Consider the following 19079-nt stretch of genomic DNA (forward strand, 5'->3'; position numbering starts at 1 on the left):
CCTGGCCCTAGGAGATATGCAATTTCTCATTACATATTTTTTCAATTAGTTTGACCCTAATTTACTTATTTCCAAGTTCTCAATGTACTGACTTCCATCAAAGAAGTTTTTAAAATTATTTCAGAATACATCGTTACCCCTTTATAAACAAAATGTAAAAAATTTGCTAAAAGTCTAAGTAAATAAGAGAAATTTTTAGGCAAGGCAACCCTTGGTTGACCTCACAGATTGCAAGCACCTTGTCATCTTATAATTTCTTATTTTTTTATTTGTTTTTTATTTTTGATGCCTACAGCACCTGATCTTCCTAGGTGGTCTCCCATCCAAGTACTAACCAGGCCCGACCCTGCTTAGTTTCCGAGATCAGACAGGATCAGGTTTATTCAGGATAGCATGGCTGTAGATAAGATAGAGAATAGTGAAGAAAATGTGCTATTAAAGGGAATCCTTGCCAGAGGGTTTGAGGAAACAGTGCAGGAATATTTAGGTAGGTTTGGTGTTTTTTCATTTGAATAGCAGCAGTTTTGTAGGAGGTCAGATTTTACTTAGGTTACAGTTTTGCTAGTGTTTTTCTTAATTGCAGGGGTCTTTTTTGCTTTAAAATGAAAAAATGTATTAATGTTTAAAATATTAAACTGCTTTATGTTTCTTAGGCACTACCTCCTAGGACAGAGAAAATGGCTGTTGACCAAGATTGGCCTAGTGTTTACCCTGTTGCAGCACCATTTAAACCCTCTGTAGTACCTCTTCCTGTTCGGATGGGTTATCCGGTAAAGAGGGGGGTGCCCATGGCAAAGGAGGGAAATCTGGAACTTTTAAAGGTAAGATAAGTTATTAGTTTATCAGCTGAGACATATCTAAATACATGGTGATTCTCCTCCCACTCTTAAAATACCCCTTTTCTAATTCGAGTTTCAGTATATAACAGGTTATTGTATTTTAATTTAAATTTTCTCCCAGATAATAATGGATATTATATTTTGATTGCATGATAAAGAAGACTCAAAGAATTCTGGGCATTTAAGAATGTAATTAATTGGTCCTGAGGCCTCCCTTTTGTTTTTTTCTGTTCTACTGTACCTTGTTTGTATTGTATCTTTCAACTAGAACTAAGAAAAGTGAAATATTCTAATTTGAGATCAAGAATTGTGGGGAATCAAGGTTTCATTTTTTTAAAGAGAGATTTTAAAACTTTCTGTCCAGAAAGGTAGAATAATATTGTTGTCTTGAAACAAAATAGGTCATATTAAATGCCTCAGTTTGTAGCATCTATAATGATTTACGAACTATAGGTTTATAAAGAAAATATAAATATGCTTAGCCTGGGAATGCATATATTAAAGGGTTTCCTGTTGCATACAGTGGGATTATCATCAATGAACTATATTTTTCATTAAATGAGAATTTTCTTGAAAAACAAAAATTTGCTGAAAGGTAATACTGAAAAATGAAATGGTAACATGGAGAAGAGGTTGCTTCTGGAGATGGGAAAATGAAATTTGGAAATGAGAACATTTCAAGAGATATAAGAAAACAAACATTGAGGAAACTAACTTTTTTCCAAATGAAAGAGAAGAAGTGAATTTAGTTTAAAGAAAAGGTCTTTGTAAAATTTTACTGGGTGAGAGAGAGTAGCATTTTATTTATAATAATGCTTATGGTTGTGAATAGTATTTTAATAAACATAAAAATCCAAACATTTAATGCACACCATCTCTTTTAAGAATCACCTGTGTGCTTAGTCCAATGATGTGGTCTATTCCTAGAGAATATTGTTGGATAAGCTTATTAACTGAGCAAATATATGCAAAATGTTTAGGACAGTACCTATATAAATGTGTGTAAGGATTACCTATTATTTTTTCCTTTTATAATTTTAAGATTATATTTTTGTTTCAAAAATAAAAGTACAGGAGAATGAAGCCACCCACCCCATAATCCCAATTTTCATTGCCTATTTTCTCTTAATTAAAATAAACTCTTTCTGATCAACACTTAAGATTTCAGTCATAATGTTTAGAGTAACTTTCTGCTTGCTCAACTTTTCTTTCCAAACGAGTTTAACTAAATTTTCCCTTCAGATGCTGAACATTATTCAAGAAATATACTAGCAAATGTTAATTATTTATTTGAAAGATTCAAATCTCTGACCTTTCCTAAACTTCCATTGGCCTTGTGAAAGATTAGGCAGCCTCTTAATCTATCATCATAAATATATTCTCTAAACCATTCAGTTAAGATTCGCTAGCTGCATGTATTCATCCATTTAGTTGTAAAGTATCTACTAAGTACCAGGTAGAAATGTATTACCATGCTGTGTATTCCAAGGGAATTAGGATAATTAAACAATGATCTGGGTCCTTAAGTGTTTTCAGTTTTATATGGGAAATATACATACCTCTAGATTCATGGCAGGAAGAATACTTAAAAAATATGTTTATTTTTTCGAACATCACTGTTTTGGTACTGAATATATGTTTCAAGAAATTTGTTTCTTAAGATCATAACACCTAAAACTGATATTGTAAAAATTACTCAATTTTATGTATTATAAGGTTTGTTGAGCCTCTGATTTAGTTTTATGAGAAAATTATTTTTTTCATGTTTTTAAGACATTTGGATAATTTATCCTTTAAATTTCGCTGTTTTAGATCCCCAATTTTCTGCATTTGACTCCTGTAGCAATTAAAAAGCACTGTGAAGCTCTTAGAGGTAAGTAGTTGTTTTCTTTACATGAACTTAATATTGATTTTGAACTTAAGAATCTTATTTTTAATGATAAAATGGTTGATCTACCAAGAGGATATAACATTTGTAAATATTTATGCACCTAACGTGGAAGCACCTAAATATATAAAGCAATATTAACAGAACTAAAGAAAAAAATAGATGGCAATACAATAACGGTAGGGGACTTCAGTTTCTTTTTTTACAGATTACTCTGCAAGGGGCTTTGAATAATAAATAGAATCAGAAATCATAATCTTTACTTAGGTAGGTTAGGGATTTATTGATAAATTATAGAAAGCACATAAATAAAAAGACTGAAATATTTCAGAGTATTTCCAATAGGTGCAAATCAATATAATTTAAACTGAAGATAGTATAGAAGCATACCGAGTAACTGAGTAGTCAGTGGGGTCAATAATGGTATACTTTGCAGAGAAGAGTTATCTCAAAGAAATTGCTTAAAATTTTAAAGAAAATTGAGCGATATGTACATGTGGTAACATCAAATAATAGAAGAGGTGGTGATGAGAGGCAACAGTCTCATGCTTCTCCTTTCCTTCCCTGGCCCCTCATTCTAGCTAGAAGTGTTCTCTTTTAATCATTATTTAGGGCTGGTAATAACTCCCAGGGAGTATATTTATTTTATGTTTATGTAATCACTTGAATATGATTATACTTCAGTTCTGAATTTATTGATTTTGAACAATAGCTGTTGATTTCTAGATGTAAACATGGATTTCACTCATCCTACTATTTTTCCTTCCATGTGCATAGAAGTAAAGGCAAAAAATATTTTTTTGTTCATGGTTTTATGTGTTTTCATAATATGTATGTGTTCTAATTTCTGGTCTCATTTTCATTGGCCTATAGAATAAGCAAATTTGAATTGTTTTAGATTCACAGCTGTTAGTTATTGAATGTGTAAATTTAATTCAAGAGTTAGTACCTTTTGATGAAGTCTGAAATTAATGCTGACTTAAAGATATGTAAATGTGCAGTATACTTGTTAAAACTTTTCAGGAAAGAAAAAGAAATCTAGAAACAGTTCACAGGTAGCTTAATTATGCTAGAAGGAGAAATAAGGATAGTGAACATGATTGTGATGAAATTTTAGCTTTTGGGAGGGCCTTCTATTCAGAAATATAAGGAAGAAGATATGAAAGAATCTTAAAAAGTAGAAATAATTAGCTTACTCTTGAAATGAGGGAAGGAAAATTTTTTTCTCCTTTTATATATGTGCTCTTCTGTTTTGGAACATTGGCATGTTTTTCTATTTCTTTAGGTTTCTATATTCATCAGTACCTGGTGTTAGACTGTCACTAATCACTGCTACAAATTTGTGCTCCATTTGGCACAAACTATGTATCACATTTTGATCCTTTGACACTGATAAATTGCATTTTTTCCCTTTATAAACATTGTTTTTAAATGTGTATTTGTAATGTAGAAACTGGCCATTGTAATGAGATATTTCTAAAATACTTCATAATTTTTAAATGAAAGGCTTTCATATAGCACATTCAGAAAAATAGCATATTTTACAGTGTTTAAGGGAGCATTTTAATCTTTTCTTAATATTGCCTTTATACTTCTGCCAGCTTCTGGATTTAGATTGTATCTTCCAAATAATTCAAAGGCTTTTCAGATATTTCTTCTCAGTTTTCTTTTAAAGTAGGTCAGTTTAGATTTTATATCTAACTTGCAAATGGAAAATCTGAAGTACTGGAAAGTTAGGTAATTTACCAAAATTTTAATAATCAGTGGCAAAGTTAAGTAAAAACCAAGGTCTTCTGAAGTCTAGTCATTGCTCTACCTATAAGATGAATAAAGCCTAATAGAGGTCCATTAGGTACTTTCCAGTTGGCTGTATTTTTTTAAACATTTAATTAGGTCATTTAATATAAAAACTGTAATTATCATCTGGTGATTGAAATGACTTGCTTAAAGTTAAGAGAAAAAAAAATTTAGTACAAACCCAGGAACTCATAAAATTCCCCAAACTAGTTTCTCTTATAAAGTGCTTGGTTGGCACTGTTGCATCTTATATGGCAAGATATTGGAGTTAGTCCATGATAGGAATGAAATTACCTCAATAATCTTGCTCTGTTCATTTTATTTATATGGTGAGATGTTCTTAATTGCAAAGATATTTCTTTCCCTTCAAAGTGTCTTGAGTATTGATCTCTTAAACAGAGTGTTGAGGGAATTGTGTGAACAATTGTGTGTGCACTTAATTTGCTAACATATAGTTAGTCCCAGATCTTAGAAAGTCTTTGTAACGCAGAGCTACTGACTCTGGTGTTAAAGCCCAAATGGGAGTTAAATATAGTAAGTACTATAAGAAAATTGTAAGCTGGGGGGAAATGTTATTGGCAGAGTACCTTTCACTGCCCCCTAGGTCTTAGAACTCCCATGTCTACTTGTGATTATGACCAGCCTCTCCTACAGCGCTACTGTTTTGGGGAAAGCACAGCTTCATGAGATCTAATGTGTTTGACCTAAGAAACTAATCACTTTTAGCTATTCTTAGAAGGATGCTATTTAAGAAAGGAGATTTCCATTGGCAGGAGCCTGATAGTGCCAGAAGTTTTCATCTCAAGCTCAGAGCCCTGTACCACACTAACTTGACAGAAATAGGGCAAAAGGAAATCAGCTAACTGTGGAAGGCTGGGAGCTCTTTTCCTTCTAAGTCCCCCATGCCACACCACCTCCCAGATGTCATCTGAGTTTACACCTCTGTGCTATGGAGATAGACAGTGAGTCATGTTCTCAGTGCTTAGAACTTCTTCCTACTGTGGCCCAGGCCTCAGACCTGATCCCACCTCCTCTCTAGGCTGGCTATCTTGCCTGAATATGAGGTGAAGTCTGTTCCTCTTTCCGTTTAGCCCCAGTGGCTCAGAAGTCATATAGGAGAAACATGAGTTACTATCAGGATCCATTTAAGGATGACCTAGGCCATTGTACCTGTTTCAATTTGAGGCCTCATTCAACTTAGCTTCTGAAAGAATGTTGACCATGTCTCAGTTTTCTCTTAGAGTTTTTCTAGAGCTTCTTTCAATTCCCTTCAGCTAATCTTTAGTAACCTTTATTTGGTAGTGAATTGATATTATCTGTTGCCTTTTCAAAAACAATGATGAGCTCGGAATGTCATAAACTGTTTGCTCTTAGTTAGTGAGGAGGAATTAACTGTCCCGTAACAGGTATATACAAAGCCATAATAAACTTCTGTCAAGTCACAGTTCCCTTTTAACTGAATTTACTCCTCCCCACCAAACCTGAACTGCTCAAATCATTCCCTTAGTAGGATTCACCTAAAAAGAAAAGGGACAAGAGTTGATGATCTATAAAGTACAGAATAAAATCTATTCTTTCATTTCATGTTACCTGAGAGTGACCTCTCTCAATAATTTGGTTTTGTCAGGTAGCATACATTACAATGAGAATTTACTTGCAAAACTGTAATCGAGATAATGTTTTTTTAATTCTCAGATTTTTGCACTGAGTGGCCAGCTGCACTAGACAGTGATGAGAAATGCGAGAAGCATTTTCCAATTGAGATTGACACAGCTGATTATGTTTCATCAGGACCATCTATTCGAAACCCCAAAGCACGAGTAGTCACCTTAAGGGTAAGAGATAAAAAAAAAATTACTATAATCCATCATTTTAAAATAGCATTTAGTATGTATTATTAGAGAACTGAAATATTTATCATAGGAAATTTGGATGATATAAAAGTGTTTTAAAGTATAAAATGAAATTGCCTATAATTCTACTACTCATGAATGACCACTGTTGACTACAGGAGCTCAATTTAATATAGATGCAGTCAGCCTTGAGTATGTTAATGGGATGACACTATCATTTGATTAGTTATTTGTACTTTTTCTTTTTGGTAATATGAATTAAAAATTTTCCTACAATATTAAATATTCTTTAATATTATTTATAATGGGTGCATAGAACAGCGTGTAAACAAAGGTCTTTTGTGTACCAAGACAGTGTTTGAGGCTGGGGTACAATGTTGGTCAGTCAGAAATGGTCCTTTTTCTGACACTAAAGTGGAGAGATAAAAACAATTCCATATCATAGATCTTCCACAATTTATTTTAATTATACATATTATGAGATCTTTAGTCTTTCTAACAGTTTTCTTTATTAGAAAATGTAATGAATATCCTTAGTAATTAGTAATTATGTCTAACCCTAATTATATTCCTAGGATAATTTCCTAAAAGGAGAACTGTCATATCAAAGGATATAGATCTTTTTTAAGTTTTTTGACTATATGTCATAAATTCCTGCAGGAAATATAAAAAATACACCAGCCAATTATGAAAAATCCTGTTTTTCTGTACCCTCACCAACCTAGATATTATTATTACCTATCAATTTGATAGGTAAAAAATATATCTTATTTTCAAAATTTGTGTCTTTTAATCCTCATGAGGGTGAGAATTGATTCCTTTATAAAATGCTTTTTTTTAGTCTTTTGCCCATTTTGATGGTATTTGATTTCCTGTAACTTAGTTTTTCTTTTTAATAACAGCTTTATTGAGATATAATTTATATACTAAGAATTCACCCTTTTCAAGCACATAACTCAGTGGTTTTTAGTATATTCAGAGTTGTGCAACTGACACCACTGCCTAACTCCAGAAATTTTTATCACTGTACCCATTATCAGTCACATCCCATTGTTCCCCCTTTTCCCCACCCCTAAGCCCCTGTCAATTACTGATCTACTTTCTGTCTCTGCGGATTTGCCTATTCTTGATATTTCATATAAATGAATTATACAATGTGAATACTCTTACTTAATATAATGCTTTCATTGTTTCATCTGTTGTAGCACATACCTGTTCATTTTTTTATTGCCAAGTAATATTCCATTTTATGAATATACCATATTTTATTTATTCATTCATCAGTTGGTAAACATTTGGGTTGTTCTCACTCTTTGGCTATTATGAATAATGTTTCTATGAACATGTTTTTGTGTGGACATAACGTTTTCAATTCTATTGGATATATATCTAGCAGTGGAATTGCTGGTTCATATTGTAACTTCATGTTTAACATTTTGAAGAACTGCCAAACTGTATTATAAAATGGCTGCACTACTTTATTTTTTTATTTTTTTTTAGGGGAGGCAAGCCTTGGTTGACCTCACAGATTGCAAGGACCTTGTCAGTTTACAATCCCTTATTTTTTATTTTTTACGCCTATAGCACCTGGTCTTCCTAGGTGGTCTCCCATCCAAATACTAACCAGGCCTGACCCTGCTTAGCTTCTGAGTTGGCTGCACTACTTTAAAGTTTCACCAAAAATGTTTGAGGGTTCTATTTTTCTTAACATCCTCACCGAGGGGATTACTGTCGGTCTCTTTAGTTTTCGCTATTCCAGTGGGTGTGAAATGGTATCTCATTGTGATTTTGGTTTACATTTCCCTAATGATTAATGATGTTGAGCACTTTTTCAAGTGCTTCTTAACCATTTGTATATTTTCTTTGGTGAAATGTCTGTTTCATTAAATCTTTTGCCCATTTTTTAATTGAGTAATTTTTGTTCTCATTGTTCGATGCTGTTTTTTTTTAATGCATATTCTGGATACCTGTCCCTTCTCAGATATATAACTTGCAGATATTTTCTCACATTCTGTGGGTTATCATCTCACTTTCTTGATGGTGTCTTTTTAAGCACAAAAGTTTTAGTTTTGATGAAGTCTAATGTATTTTGGGGGCTTATTCTTTTGGTGCCATATGTAAAAAAACATTGTGGAATTTAAAGTCATGAAGCTTTATTCCCATGTTTTCTTCTAAGAGTTTTAGAGTTTTGTCTCTTACATTTAGGTCTGTGGTCCACTTTTAGTTAATTTTTGTACATAGTGTAAGGTAGGGGTCCAACTTTTTTCTTTTGTATGGGGATATTTATCTGTCTCAGCATTATTTGTTGAAAAGACTGTTCTTTCCCCCTTGAATTATCTTGGCACCCTGGTCGAAAATGATACAGTTATTTTTTAACTTTTTACTTGACTAATTTACCAAATTGTTTTTTAACCTTTTACTGTGAAAATTTCAAATATATGGAGAAATAGAGTAGTATGATAAACACACATGGCACTTTGTTGACAAATGTAAAATATAGAGTGCTTCATGTGCTCATACACATGTGTGTGTATGTATCTGTGTGTTTTTGGTTTACGAGTTTACTTATAAATTACTAATCTAAATTTCACACTAAAATACTTCAGGCTGTTATCTTTAAAAATTAAAAAGATTTTCCTGTATTATTCCTTAATATGATATAAAATACCTATTTCATATTCAAATTTCCTGAATCGTCTCACCAAAATTTTTAAAGTAGCTTTTGTTTAAACCAGAAATTAGTCAAAGACAATTGCATTTGCTCGTAATGTTTCTTATGTCCTTTGAAATCTAGAACAGCAAAGGACCTTAATACTTCTCTTTCCTTCTTCCTACTCTCCCAGGGACGTAGACTTGCTAAAGAGACAAGTATTTTATCCTGTAGCAATTCCGACATTCTGAATTCGAATGCATCCTGATGTCATTTACCTTATTTCTCTATCTTTTACCTTATTTCTCCTGTATTTTGTATAAACTGGAAGTTAAGATTTAAGGAACCGAATAGATTACAGTAAAAGATTTTGATAGATACACTTGATGTTGCTATGTATTTTATATTGCATGACATGAGAAGGCACATAAAGTTTGGTTGTCTCATTCTTAGTATGCTGAGATTGATCACTTCATTATGAGGATAACAACCTGATCTTTCCATTGTGAAGTTACATATTGGTTTTTGCTTTTTCCTTGAACAGGTAATCTGTAGGTGGATATATTCAATAAGCTTTGATCAACTAAAATCATTATTCTTTTTGATGTTCAAAGTGTGTCCTAGCTTTGGCTCGTGGGAACTGTTCTAAATTGGTTTCTGTATCATTTTTTACAATCCCATTAGCATTGGAAAATTTCTTTGCATTCTGGCCCAACAAGATGGCCCAGGCTCACTTTATGTATTTATTTTCCTAGACCTGGAAATTTTTTCCACAGAGCTCAGATACCTTTTAGTGAACATTGGTGTTTAGAGACCAAAATCTGGATGCTAGGACTTTTCAGTTGATTTTTTTGGAGATTTCTCAGGAAATAAATGATAACTAATAGTATTTTCAATTCTCCTTTTTTAATATCTATAGCCTGATTTTTCTTTTCGTCTTTTGCATTAGATAAAATTTCTAAAATAATGTTTATGTAGTCACTTACGCTGTTCCACACTTTAATGGGTGTGTGTGTCTCATTAGCCTCTAAATATGAGATTGGATTCAATTTGAGATAATAGTCTCCATTATGTTAATGATATATCCTATTTCTCATTTACTAGCATTTCGAAATGATCTCTTTTGAGTTATTGAAGTAATGAATTATATTAATAGATTTTTAATTACTGAACCATATCTGAACCCTGATTAATTTATGATATATCATTCTTTTATTCTATCACGATTTGCTTTGTTAGTATTTTATGTAGGGTAATTTGTCCTTATCATGTTGCTTTGGGAAAACATCCAGTCCCTACTCTCACTCACCAGGGGGCTTGCCATATGCCATTGCAGTTTCAGGTGTCTGCCCTAGTAACTTCTAAATTAGTATTTGAATCCACTGTTAGTTTCCTTTGCTAAGGAAGTCTTGATATACATAACACATCATTTTCACACAACAGTCATGGAGCAGTTACCCAATACACTTTTTTTTTATTAAACTTTTTATTTTCAAATAGTTTTAGATTGACAGAAAAGCTTCAAGAATAATTCATACCAAATTTCTCCTGTTGTTAACATCTTATATTACTGTGGTAAATTTGTTACAATTTTGATAACATTATTAATTAAAGTCTATACTATATTTGGATTTCTTTACTTTTTACCTGATGTTCCTTTTCTGTTCAGAATTTTATCCAGTGTACTAAATTGCATTTAGTCATCGTGTCTCCTTAGGCTCTTGTTGGCTGTAATGGTTTCTCAGAATTTTCTTGTTTTTGATGACTTTGACACCTTTGAGAAGTACTAGTTATATATTTTGTGGAGTGTCCTTCAATTTAGATTTGTTATTGTTTTTCTCATGGCTAGACTAGTATGTATTTGGGGGAGGAAAACCTCAGAAATAAAGTGCCATACTCATCACATCATAGCAAAGGTATAGAGGCTCCTAACATGACTTATCACTGATGATGTAGCCTAGGTCATCTGACTGAGGTAGTATTTGCCAGTTTTTTCCACTATAAAGTTACTCTTTTTTTCTTCCTTTCCATACTGTACTCTTTAGAAGGAAGTCACTATGCACAGCTGACACATAAAAGGTTGGGAGTTAATGCTCTACGTTCTTGAAGGATAAATGTCACATAAATTACTTGGAATTTTTCTGTGTGGGAGATTTCTGCTTTCCACTTATTTATTCAGTTATTTATATTAGTATAGACTCATGGATATTTTATCCTTTGGGTTATAATACAATAATATTTATTTTGTTGCTCAAATTGTCCTGGCTTTGGCCATGGGAACTCTTTCAGTTGGCTCCTCTGTTCCTTTGCCATCCCCTATTATTAGTTTTTTAAATACTTATTTTTTGGCACCACAAAATGCACCAGGCTTATCTTATATATTCCTTGTCGCAGTCCTAGAATCAGCCATTTCTCCAGGGAGTGCTCACTGATATACTTTTGATTCATCTGTCCTGGAGGATGACTGCCCACCTTTTTGAAGTGCCTTCTAGGACCCTCTCAGAATTAGTTTTTGTACTCCATGTAGTCTTGTATTTTAAGTCAGAACATTCCAAATATAGTGAAGACTACAGTTTTGCAGTGCCTTTGAGTGCTAGCAGGTGGCGTGAGTGCACCACACAGCTGTGTCTGAAATATTTATAAGCTTCTGGCATAAACCATAATTTTTGAACACTAAAATGTTAGTGTGAACATGAATTTTAAAACAGTTGTTACAGTAATGATCAACATTGCTGCCTCTTTTTTTTTAACTAATACTTACACAAAAAGCTTGAACACAGATTTTTTAAATGCTAAATTTTAAAATTTGTGAAACGATTTCATTGATGGGAATTTTAAAAGGAAAAATCTCTACATTCTCACTATCCTAATGTAAAAACTATTCATTTCTTTTTCTCTGCTATATCTTTTCATAATTATGAAAATTTGCATGTTTTCATAATTAATAATCATGTAGGTACATTTAATGATTTTCTTATAAATAATTCCCCACATTGTTAATAATTAGAGTTATCGTAAAATCGCTTATTTTATCCATCAAGCTGACAGCCTGGTTATTGATACATTATTTTTTTCGAGGGAATTGTGGTAATTCACAGCGTCTTCAACATACGACCATTCTATTGGATTGATTTTTAATAGTCAGTGTTCTTACCACTTATATATTTTAAGAGTGTGTTTATATGTATTTGTTTTCTATGTTTTCTACTGCAAATAAACATAGTGCTTAAAAAACAATATATCCTCCTTTGTTCTCATCTGTGTATTCATTCAGAAAATATATGCTGCATGCTTTTTAAGTGCTAGACCATTGTCAAGAACAGGACTTCTTTCTTATCTTCAGGAGTTTGTAGTCTAGTGGGAAAAATGGAAAAATAAGTAAGTTCTTATGGTATGTTGAGGGAAGTGCAAGGTTATTGAAGTTAGAAGAAATGGATGAGATTGTAAAATCTTACGCTTTTTTTTTCTTCATACAGTTATAACTCTTATTCTTAATTTCCTCCATGAAAAATAGTATGTAGTTTACCTTATTTAACTATACTCTAGTGTCTAACATCGTTCTTTGTTAAGCCTATTTATCTTTAGGTGATACCCTCAGTGGTCCTAATTGTAAATTAAAAAGTGTGTTCATTTAGTCCAGCATTTTCCAAAATATGTTTTAAGAAAGATTAAGTCAATGAACTGTCCCTTGAAATATGAAATCTGAGGTCAAATAAATTTGGGAATCATTACATAACATCCCTGAATCTTGAAATTTCAGAACACTCATTAACATATTACCACCTCTAAGAAATTCTCTCGTAAAGAACCCAATTTAACTCAACATTTCCTGACTGTATTCAACAGAAGTAGCCTTTTTAAAGAAATAATTCTTAGCAGCCTGTAGGATTAGTATTAACATTTTGAGAAATGTTGAGCTAAATTATTTCAAATGTTTTTGATTCTTTAATGGTGTATTCCAGCCTCCATGAGAGTTCTGTATCTTTTAAAATAAATGCCCCTAAGCTAGTTGAAATGAAATGGGTCTCATAATTGTATAGCAGAAATTTCTTAGAGTCCTTACGTTTTATCTATTTATTCGTATATTCCAACTTTACTAATACTAATTGAGTTTAATTCTATTAGTGCAACTCATAAGCACCCTAATTTCATTTTTTTCAGAAATATGTCATTGATTTTTTTTTCAGGAAAAGTACTAATGCCCAGAACTTTTAAAGAAAGAACTCTAAGCAGTTTGCTCCCTCTCCCTTTTTTTTTCCATGAGTAAAAGATCAGGCCTCATAATGCATACCAGTTGCTAACTCTCTATAGAAAGGAGTTTGAAAAGGTTTCCTTTTGCTCATTTTAATGTTAATTTAAATCATATTGCTACTGTTTTTTCATTAAAATGTATATAAAATAATTTTTTTTCAAAGATTTTTTTTCTTCTGATTTTAAGGTTAAACTTTCCAGTTTGAATTTAGATGATCATGCAAAGAAGAAACTTATTAAACTTGTAGGAGAGCGATACTGCAAGACCACAGATGTGCTTACTATCAAGACAGATAGGTAATAAAGAAAAGTTCAGCAGATTGGTCACAATCTTTATTGTCCTCTAGTCCCCTTGTAGTCCGTTTTTAAGAAATGACGTTGCAAATAAGGATTGCTTTTTATGTCAACTTATATTAACTTAATAGGTCAGAGAAGTTGTCTGATTTATATTTTTAATATCCTCACACTAGCCCACTGTTGCTGTGATCTTTATATATATGGAGAAGCTTGCCTTGATGAGTTAAATTATTGTTCTTTTTAACCTTGATTTTAATATATATAATAAAACTCCAGGAAGATGTTCAAAGAAAACAAAAGTATGATTTACTAGCGATTAATGCTTAAAAAGGTTTTTACAAAGTCAAAGTACATAAAAATCTAATAATTCACAATGAAAATTCTTAAACATGGAAATTTAATTTACTAAGGTACTTTCGTAAATAAGAATTTTAGTGCTAGCAAAGAAGTTCATAAGTGCAGTATTAAATTTATGTGAATTTATAAATTAGGTCATTTGAGGTAAAGAAACATTATTGGTATGTTTTTCCTAAATGATTATTTTAGTTCCAGAATTGTACTTTGGTCATTTCTAAATTATGTCAAAATATAAAAGACCTGCCTTTAGAAAAAAAGCAAGTGAGCAGATATCCTCTCTCCCTCCCTATCACAGTTTCAAAGAATTTGGAGGTATTGATGTCAACTAGGTTTTATATCCTGTTTAGTGGTGGGAAGAAGGAGCATGAAATGTGAGAAGGCAATAGCATAGAGGTGGAAAGAGCTTGAGAACCATGATTTCAGATTATTACTGTCTGAGGGGAAAATAGACTTGAAATATATTAGTAATATTCTTTTTGCTATCTTTAGAAAATGTGAAATATTGTGTTTCAGTTTGTGCAACTTAAAAAATACCTTTAAAATGTTATTGTTTGCAGTTGTCTAATTGTAATGTAGCTTTTTCCCCCTAAGTTTACAAATGTCAGTGTGTGTATGTTTTATGGTAACAACTACTTAGATAAGTAGAGAACGGTTAAACTTAAGTATAAACAAAGTCATGGTTTTATTGTACATTTAAAGAAATTATAATTCCTTCCTTTTCTATATTATTTTGTTAACCTAAAAACTAAATATACCATCTCATGTTTATGTACAAGTTTTACCTAATATTAGATAATTAGTTCTATTTAAAATACAACAGCAGCAACGTATCATATAGTGGAGCTCATTTTTAAAGAATTGGCTCTGGGCAAATCAAGATGGACATTTAGATTAGCATCTATCATCAGTCTGTCTCAAAGTTTTCAATCTTAAGTCTTGGACTACATAGATTAGTCTTATTCTAAGAACAAAATTTTCCTAAAGCAGATAGGGAATACTTGAATATAAGTTATCCTTTGTATTTAATATTTGTATATTTTGTAAATCTGTATACTGAAGTTTTAGAATTTTGACTTCTCTCTCTTTTGAAGGTGCCCTCTAAAGAGACAGAATTATGATTATGCAATGTATCTGCTAACAGTTTTATACCATGAGTCTTGGGTAAGTGACTGTGTGTGAATGATTAATCTTTTTGTCAGTGTAATTTAGATGATATTTTAATCTTTCAAAGTAGTCTGTGTCTATCAAACACTCAATCGTGTGTTTAATGAACCACTAGCTATACCAAGGATATATGAAATGTTATAGATAGCTTCTACTGACATTGAAAGTGAAGATCTTGAAATAGATTATGCAGTTCATCTCAGGATCTTATAGAAATAACATGACTAAAATACCCTTAAAATTCAGAGTTTCTGACTTTGGTTGGAAAATTCAGAACTTTAAACTTTTTTTTGTTTGTCTTTTTGACTTTGGCTGAAAGTTGGCCAAAGTTATGAAGGATAATCATTATCTGTATAACTTGAGAATTTATAATTCACCTTGCAAATAAACTGCAGAACAAAGCTCCAGAACTTTATACAAGGTATTTTAAATTTTTATTAAAATTTTATTAAAATTTTTAGTTAACATATAGCCTTTCATGTAAACATTTCACTGGTATACATTAGAGACAATTAAGGGCAATTAATTATTTAAATAGTATTAAAAATAGTCTTGTGTCTGACTGACTTTATTGAGTTTTAGTATAAGCATGTACATTTATAAGGAAGATTTTGCTCTGCTTTAGCATCAACTCATTTGATTTAAAGTTGGTAACTAACATGTTTAGTTAGTTGTAAATATTGTTGTAAATATTATTTTTAACAATTAAAATAATTTTATATATGCATACAAATTAAGTTTTTTGTAGCTTGCCCAACAGACATGGGCTTCAATAGCATTTCATATTAGGAGCATTTGATTGAATGGAGATAGCTGGAGAACGAGTCACTTTCTTTAGGTGTTCAAAGGGCTGCATATGAAAGAGGGATGAGATTTGTTTTTCATGACTTTTAGGGATACAACAAAGTAGGAGCAATAGTGAAATGGATTTCAATTCACTGAGTAAAAACTTTGTAAGAGCGTCATCTAAAGATGGAGTGGCCTACTCTAATAAGTAGAAAATGTTCTCTTGACTACTTAGTTGGGGCTGTGGTGAAAGGAACATATTCCTTGGATAGGTAAGTTGCATTAGATGTCCTTTGGAACCTTCTCCCCGTGAACTATTGTAATTCCGTGAACACATGAAGCCATTCTCTAAACCTGCTCACATCATTTCATTGATATTAAAACAGTTACAGCACAGGAGGATGAGTGGAAAACAAAATTTCGTCACTAGGTTTGTAAAGAAGAAAAAGTAGCAGGTAGCTTTTCTCTTCTTTTGAGGTAGTCTAATTATTATAATTCATCTGGATTTTCTAGTTCCTGCCTTCAGGAGCAATATCATAGTAGCAGTTAATCTCTCCTTTCTGTCAATTGATTTTATAAATGCCTTTGGCTTAAGGTAATGACCAGCAACATGGCTGAATTAACTACAGCTCTATGGCTACCCTTAAAGAGTTAATACCAAACAATAAAAGCCAATTAGTTTTGAGACTTATTTTACCAGCAGCCTGTTAAATGAATTTACTCCTAAGAAAATGACAGGCATAAATAAATTCAGTGAAAGTTGACTTAACTGGATGTTTTTTGTGGTTCTGTTACATAGAATCCAAACAAGTTTGTATTCTGGATTCATGCAAAAAGCCTTTGATCTTTAATGCTAATTACTTTGATGCCAGAATAAGTAGCCACATACTTCTGTTGTAAACAGATATAATTAAAGAATTCCTATATTAAACTTGGCTCTTGATTCTTTCTAAACAAGTACCATCAGTGAAGAAGCTTTAACGGCAAATGAGCCGTGAAATTTTGCAGAGCTGGTGGAACAGAATTTTTATTGAATTGAAATTCCTTTTTTCTTTTACCAGCATGAAATTCATGCTTGAAATTGATGTTACTCTTGGTATTTAATTAAATATTTAGACAGCCCCCTTTAAAACCATTTCTTTATTTTTTAAGCTAGTTTCAGAGCATTTAATATGTAAGTAGTAAGTAGTGTTGAGAAGAAAGTAGTAGTTTTATGTAGCACACAGTACTGAAACGTCTCTGAAAAGGTGTTCAGTCTAAGGAATTCACTGTTGTGTGCTCTTCAAAACAATTTAACTGTAGAAGTATCAAAGTAGACTTTAAAAAAACAGATTTCACAAAGCATAAACTTCAAGCAGAGAGGCTAGTAAGGCTTCAAAGAATGATTATTGCAGTCCTAAGAAGGTAAAAAGATCTACATCAGACCATTTATACTTTAGCAGTTCAAAGAAGCAAAGAGACTTGAAATTTGTTTTAATATTCCAGTATTATACATTATTAGCATAAGAGTGAATTAAGTTTTAATCTTTAAATCTGTACAGACTTGGATTTGAATCCTATTAATGTTACGTGTGTATCCTTGGCCATTTAACCTCTAATGCTCAGTTTTTGGATGGATTGAGAAGAATTTACATGAAATATCTGGCAGATAGTTAGCTCTCAGTATATGGTAGCTGTCCATATTGTTGTTAATATGCAAATGAAAGATTAATCTTAGAATTTTAAATTCATTTATTCACTATTTCTGTATACAGCTCACATTTCATTTGACAGAGACTTTATTCAGGTAGTCTGACCTGTGCCCTGTTGTATTTAAATTTTTAGAACATGTATCCTGCTCACATTCTAACATAACACAATAACAAAACTTCCTAAATAGCTTTGTTCCATGGTATTCTTTAAACCTTCCACAAATGATTTAGTTAAGAAATGATTGGATGAAACATTTTGGAAAGTAACTTGCACGAAAGATAGACTAAAACACTGACCCTGGAAGAAAGAAAAAAGCGCTTGCTTTAGAAAACAGAGATCTGATATTAAGTCCAAGGGTTCTTGGATAGTTTTGATATTCAATTACTAATGGTTGCTTTTTTAAATTTGAATTTTTGGCTATTTTTATCTAGCTTTTATGATAGTCTTGATGCTAGTGAAAAATATATCTAGCTTTATAATAAAGTGGTTCTGAAAAGTCATATAACAAAATAATCTAAGTTGGATAGCTTCACACTCACTAAAAGAATTAATTTTTAAAGGGGACCTTGTTGCAAGTATTTCTGACAAAAAAATGAATCCTTTTGCAGAGCCATTTAATGTTTGGTTTATAGGTTCATTGTGATTGTGCATGTTCATTACCAGGTTATATTAGAGAACTCTTGAACTGTGTTTGTTATTTTATTTACTCTTTCTTGCATTCAACAATGATTTTGTTTTTGTGTACATGGTACAACAATAAGTATTTGTAGGCTATCAAAATAAATGAGCCTCTGCCTTTGAGTACTTTTACTTCTGGAAGGAATCGATGGTTATAATATATGTAGAATCAAAAGTTACCTGCGGATTTTCCCTGCAGGGGGTTGTGCCCCTAACCCCCACGTTGTTTAAGGGTCAACTCTAGTCTTTTTCACTAGATAATAAAGGTAGGAACATAGTATTGTGAGAGGCTCAGACAAGTATTAATTCTCCTTGGAAGCTTCACAGAAGTGGCGACTGCTTTTGGAAGATGAGTAGGAGTGTGAATGAAGACGTGGTGAATGAAGAGACGTGGGTGAAGGACTCTAAGCCTTGTGGGTTTACAGAGCAGGCAGAAGTTTGGTGTGGCCAGTGTGTAAGACTTAACAGGGCAGAGGTAGGAAATGAGACTGGAAAAGTAAGTCAGACCCGAATTGCAAACAGATTGTATAGCTTATTTACAGAAAAATATTGGTTATCCCAGCAAGACACATCTCTTTAATGTGAAATGTCTTTGTGCATAAACTTATGTATAAACTAATTATGCATATACTAATATTACAGTGTTTATTAAAGAAAAGCAACTAATTAAATACATTAATTGAACTCCCAGATTGAGTCTGAGCATTGATGGTAGACCAATAACAGTAAAGAGTTCTTACATGCTACCTTTTACTTGACTCCAGACAAATAGCACATCTGGCCTTTTTTTAAAAAGTGGTTCTGTGATGAGAGTCAACTGTCTGTCT

At 32.2% G+C, this 19079-nt stretch overlaps 1 protein-coding gene and 1 pseudogene across 5 annotated transcripts in view; one reads left to right on the forward strand and one right to left on the reverse strand.

Annotated features, from left to right (window-relative positions):
* Window positions 1-19079, forward strand: part of MRPS35 (mitochondrial ribosomal protein S35) — a 33306-nt gene that overhangs the window by 3954 nt on the left and 10273 nt on the right. For 4 of the 5 annotated variants that reach the window (XM_006912710.3, XM_006912711.3, XM_015590044.2 and 1 more), the window contains exons 3-7: window positions 654-821; window positions 2652-2712; window positions 6220-6359; window positions 13466-13575; window positions 15024-15093. In XM_006912710.3, coding sequence (XP_006912772.1) covers window positions 654-821; window positions 2652-2712; window positions 6220-6359; window positions 13466-13575; window positions 15024-15093 — 549 coding nt within the window. The remainder of the gene's footprint in view (window positions 1-653; window positions 822-2651; window positions 2713-6219; window positions 6360-13465; window positions 13576-15023; window positions 15094-19079) is intronic. The other variant, XM_015590043.2, reaches the window with a different exon arrangement.
* LOC112480415 lies at window positions 287-405 on the reverse strand (annotated as a pseudogene).

The sequence above is a fragment of the Pteropus alecto genome, unplaced genomic scaffold, assembly GCF_000325575.1.
Source record: "Pteropus alecto unplaced genomic scaffold, ASM32557v1 scaffold103, whole genome shotgun sequence".
In the NCBI taxonomy this organism is placed as follows: Eukaryota; Metazoa; Chordata; class Mammalia; order Chiroptera; family Pteropodidae; genus Pteropus; species Pteropus alecto.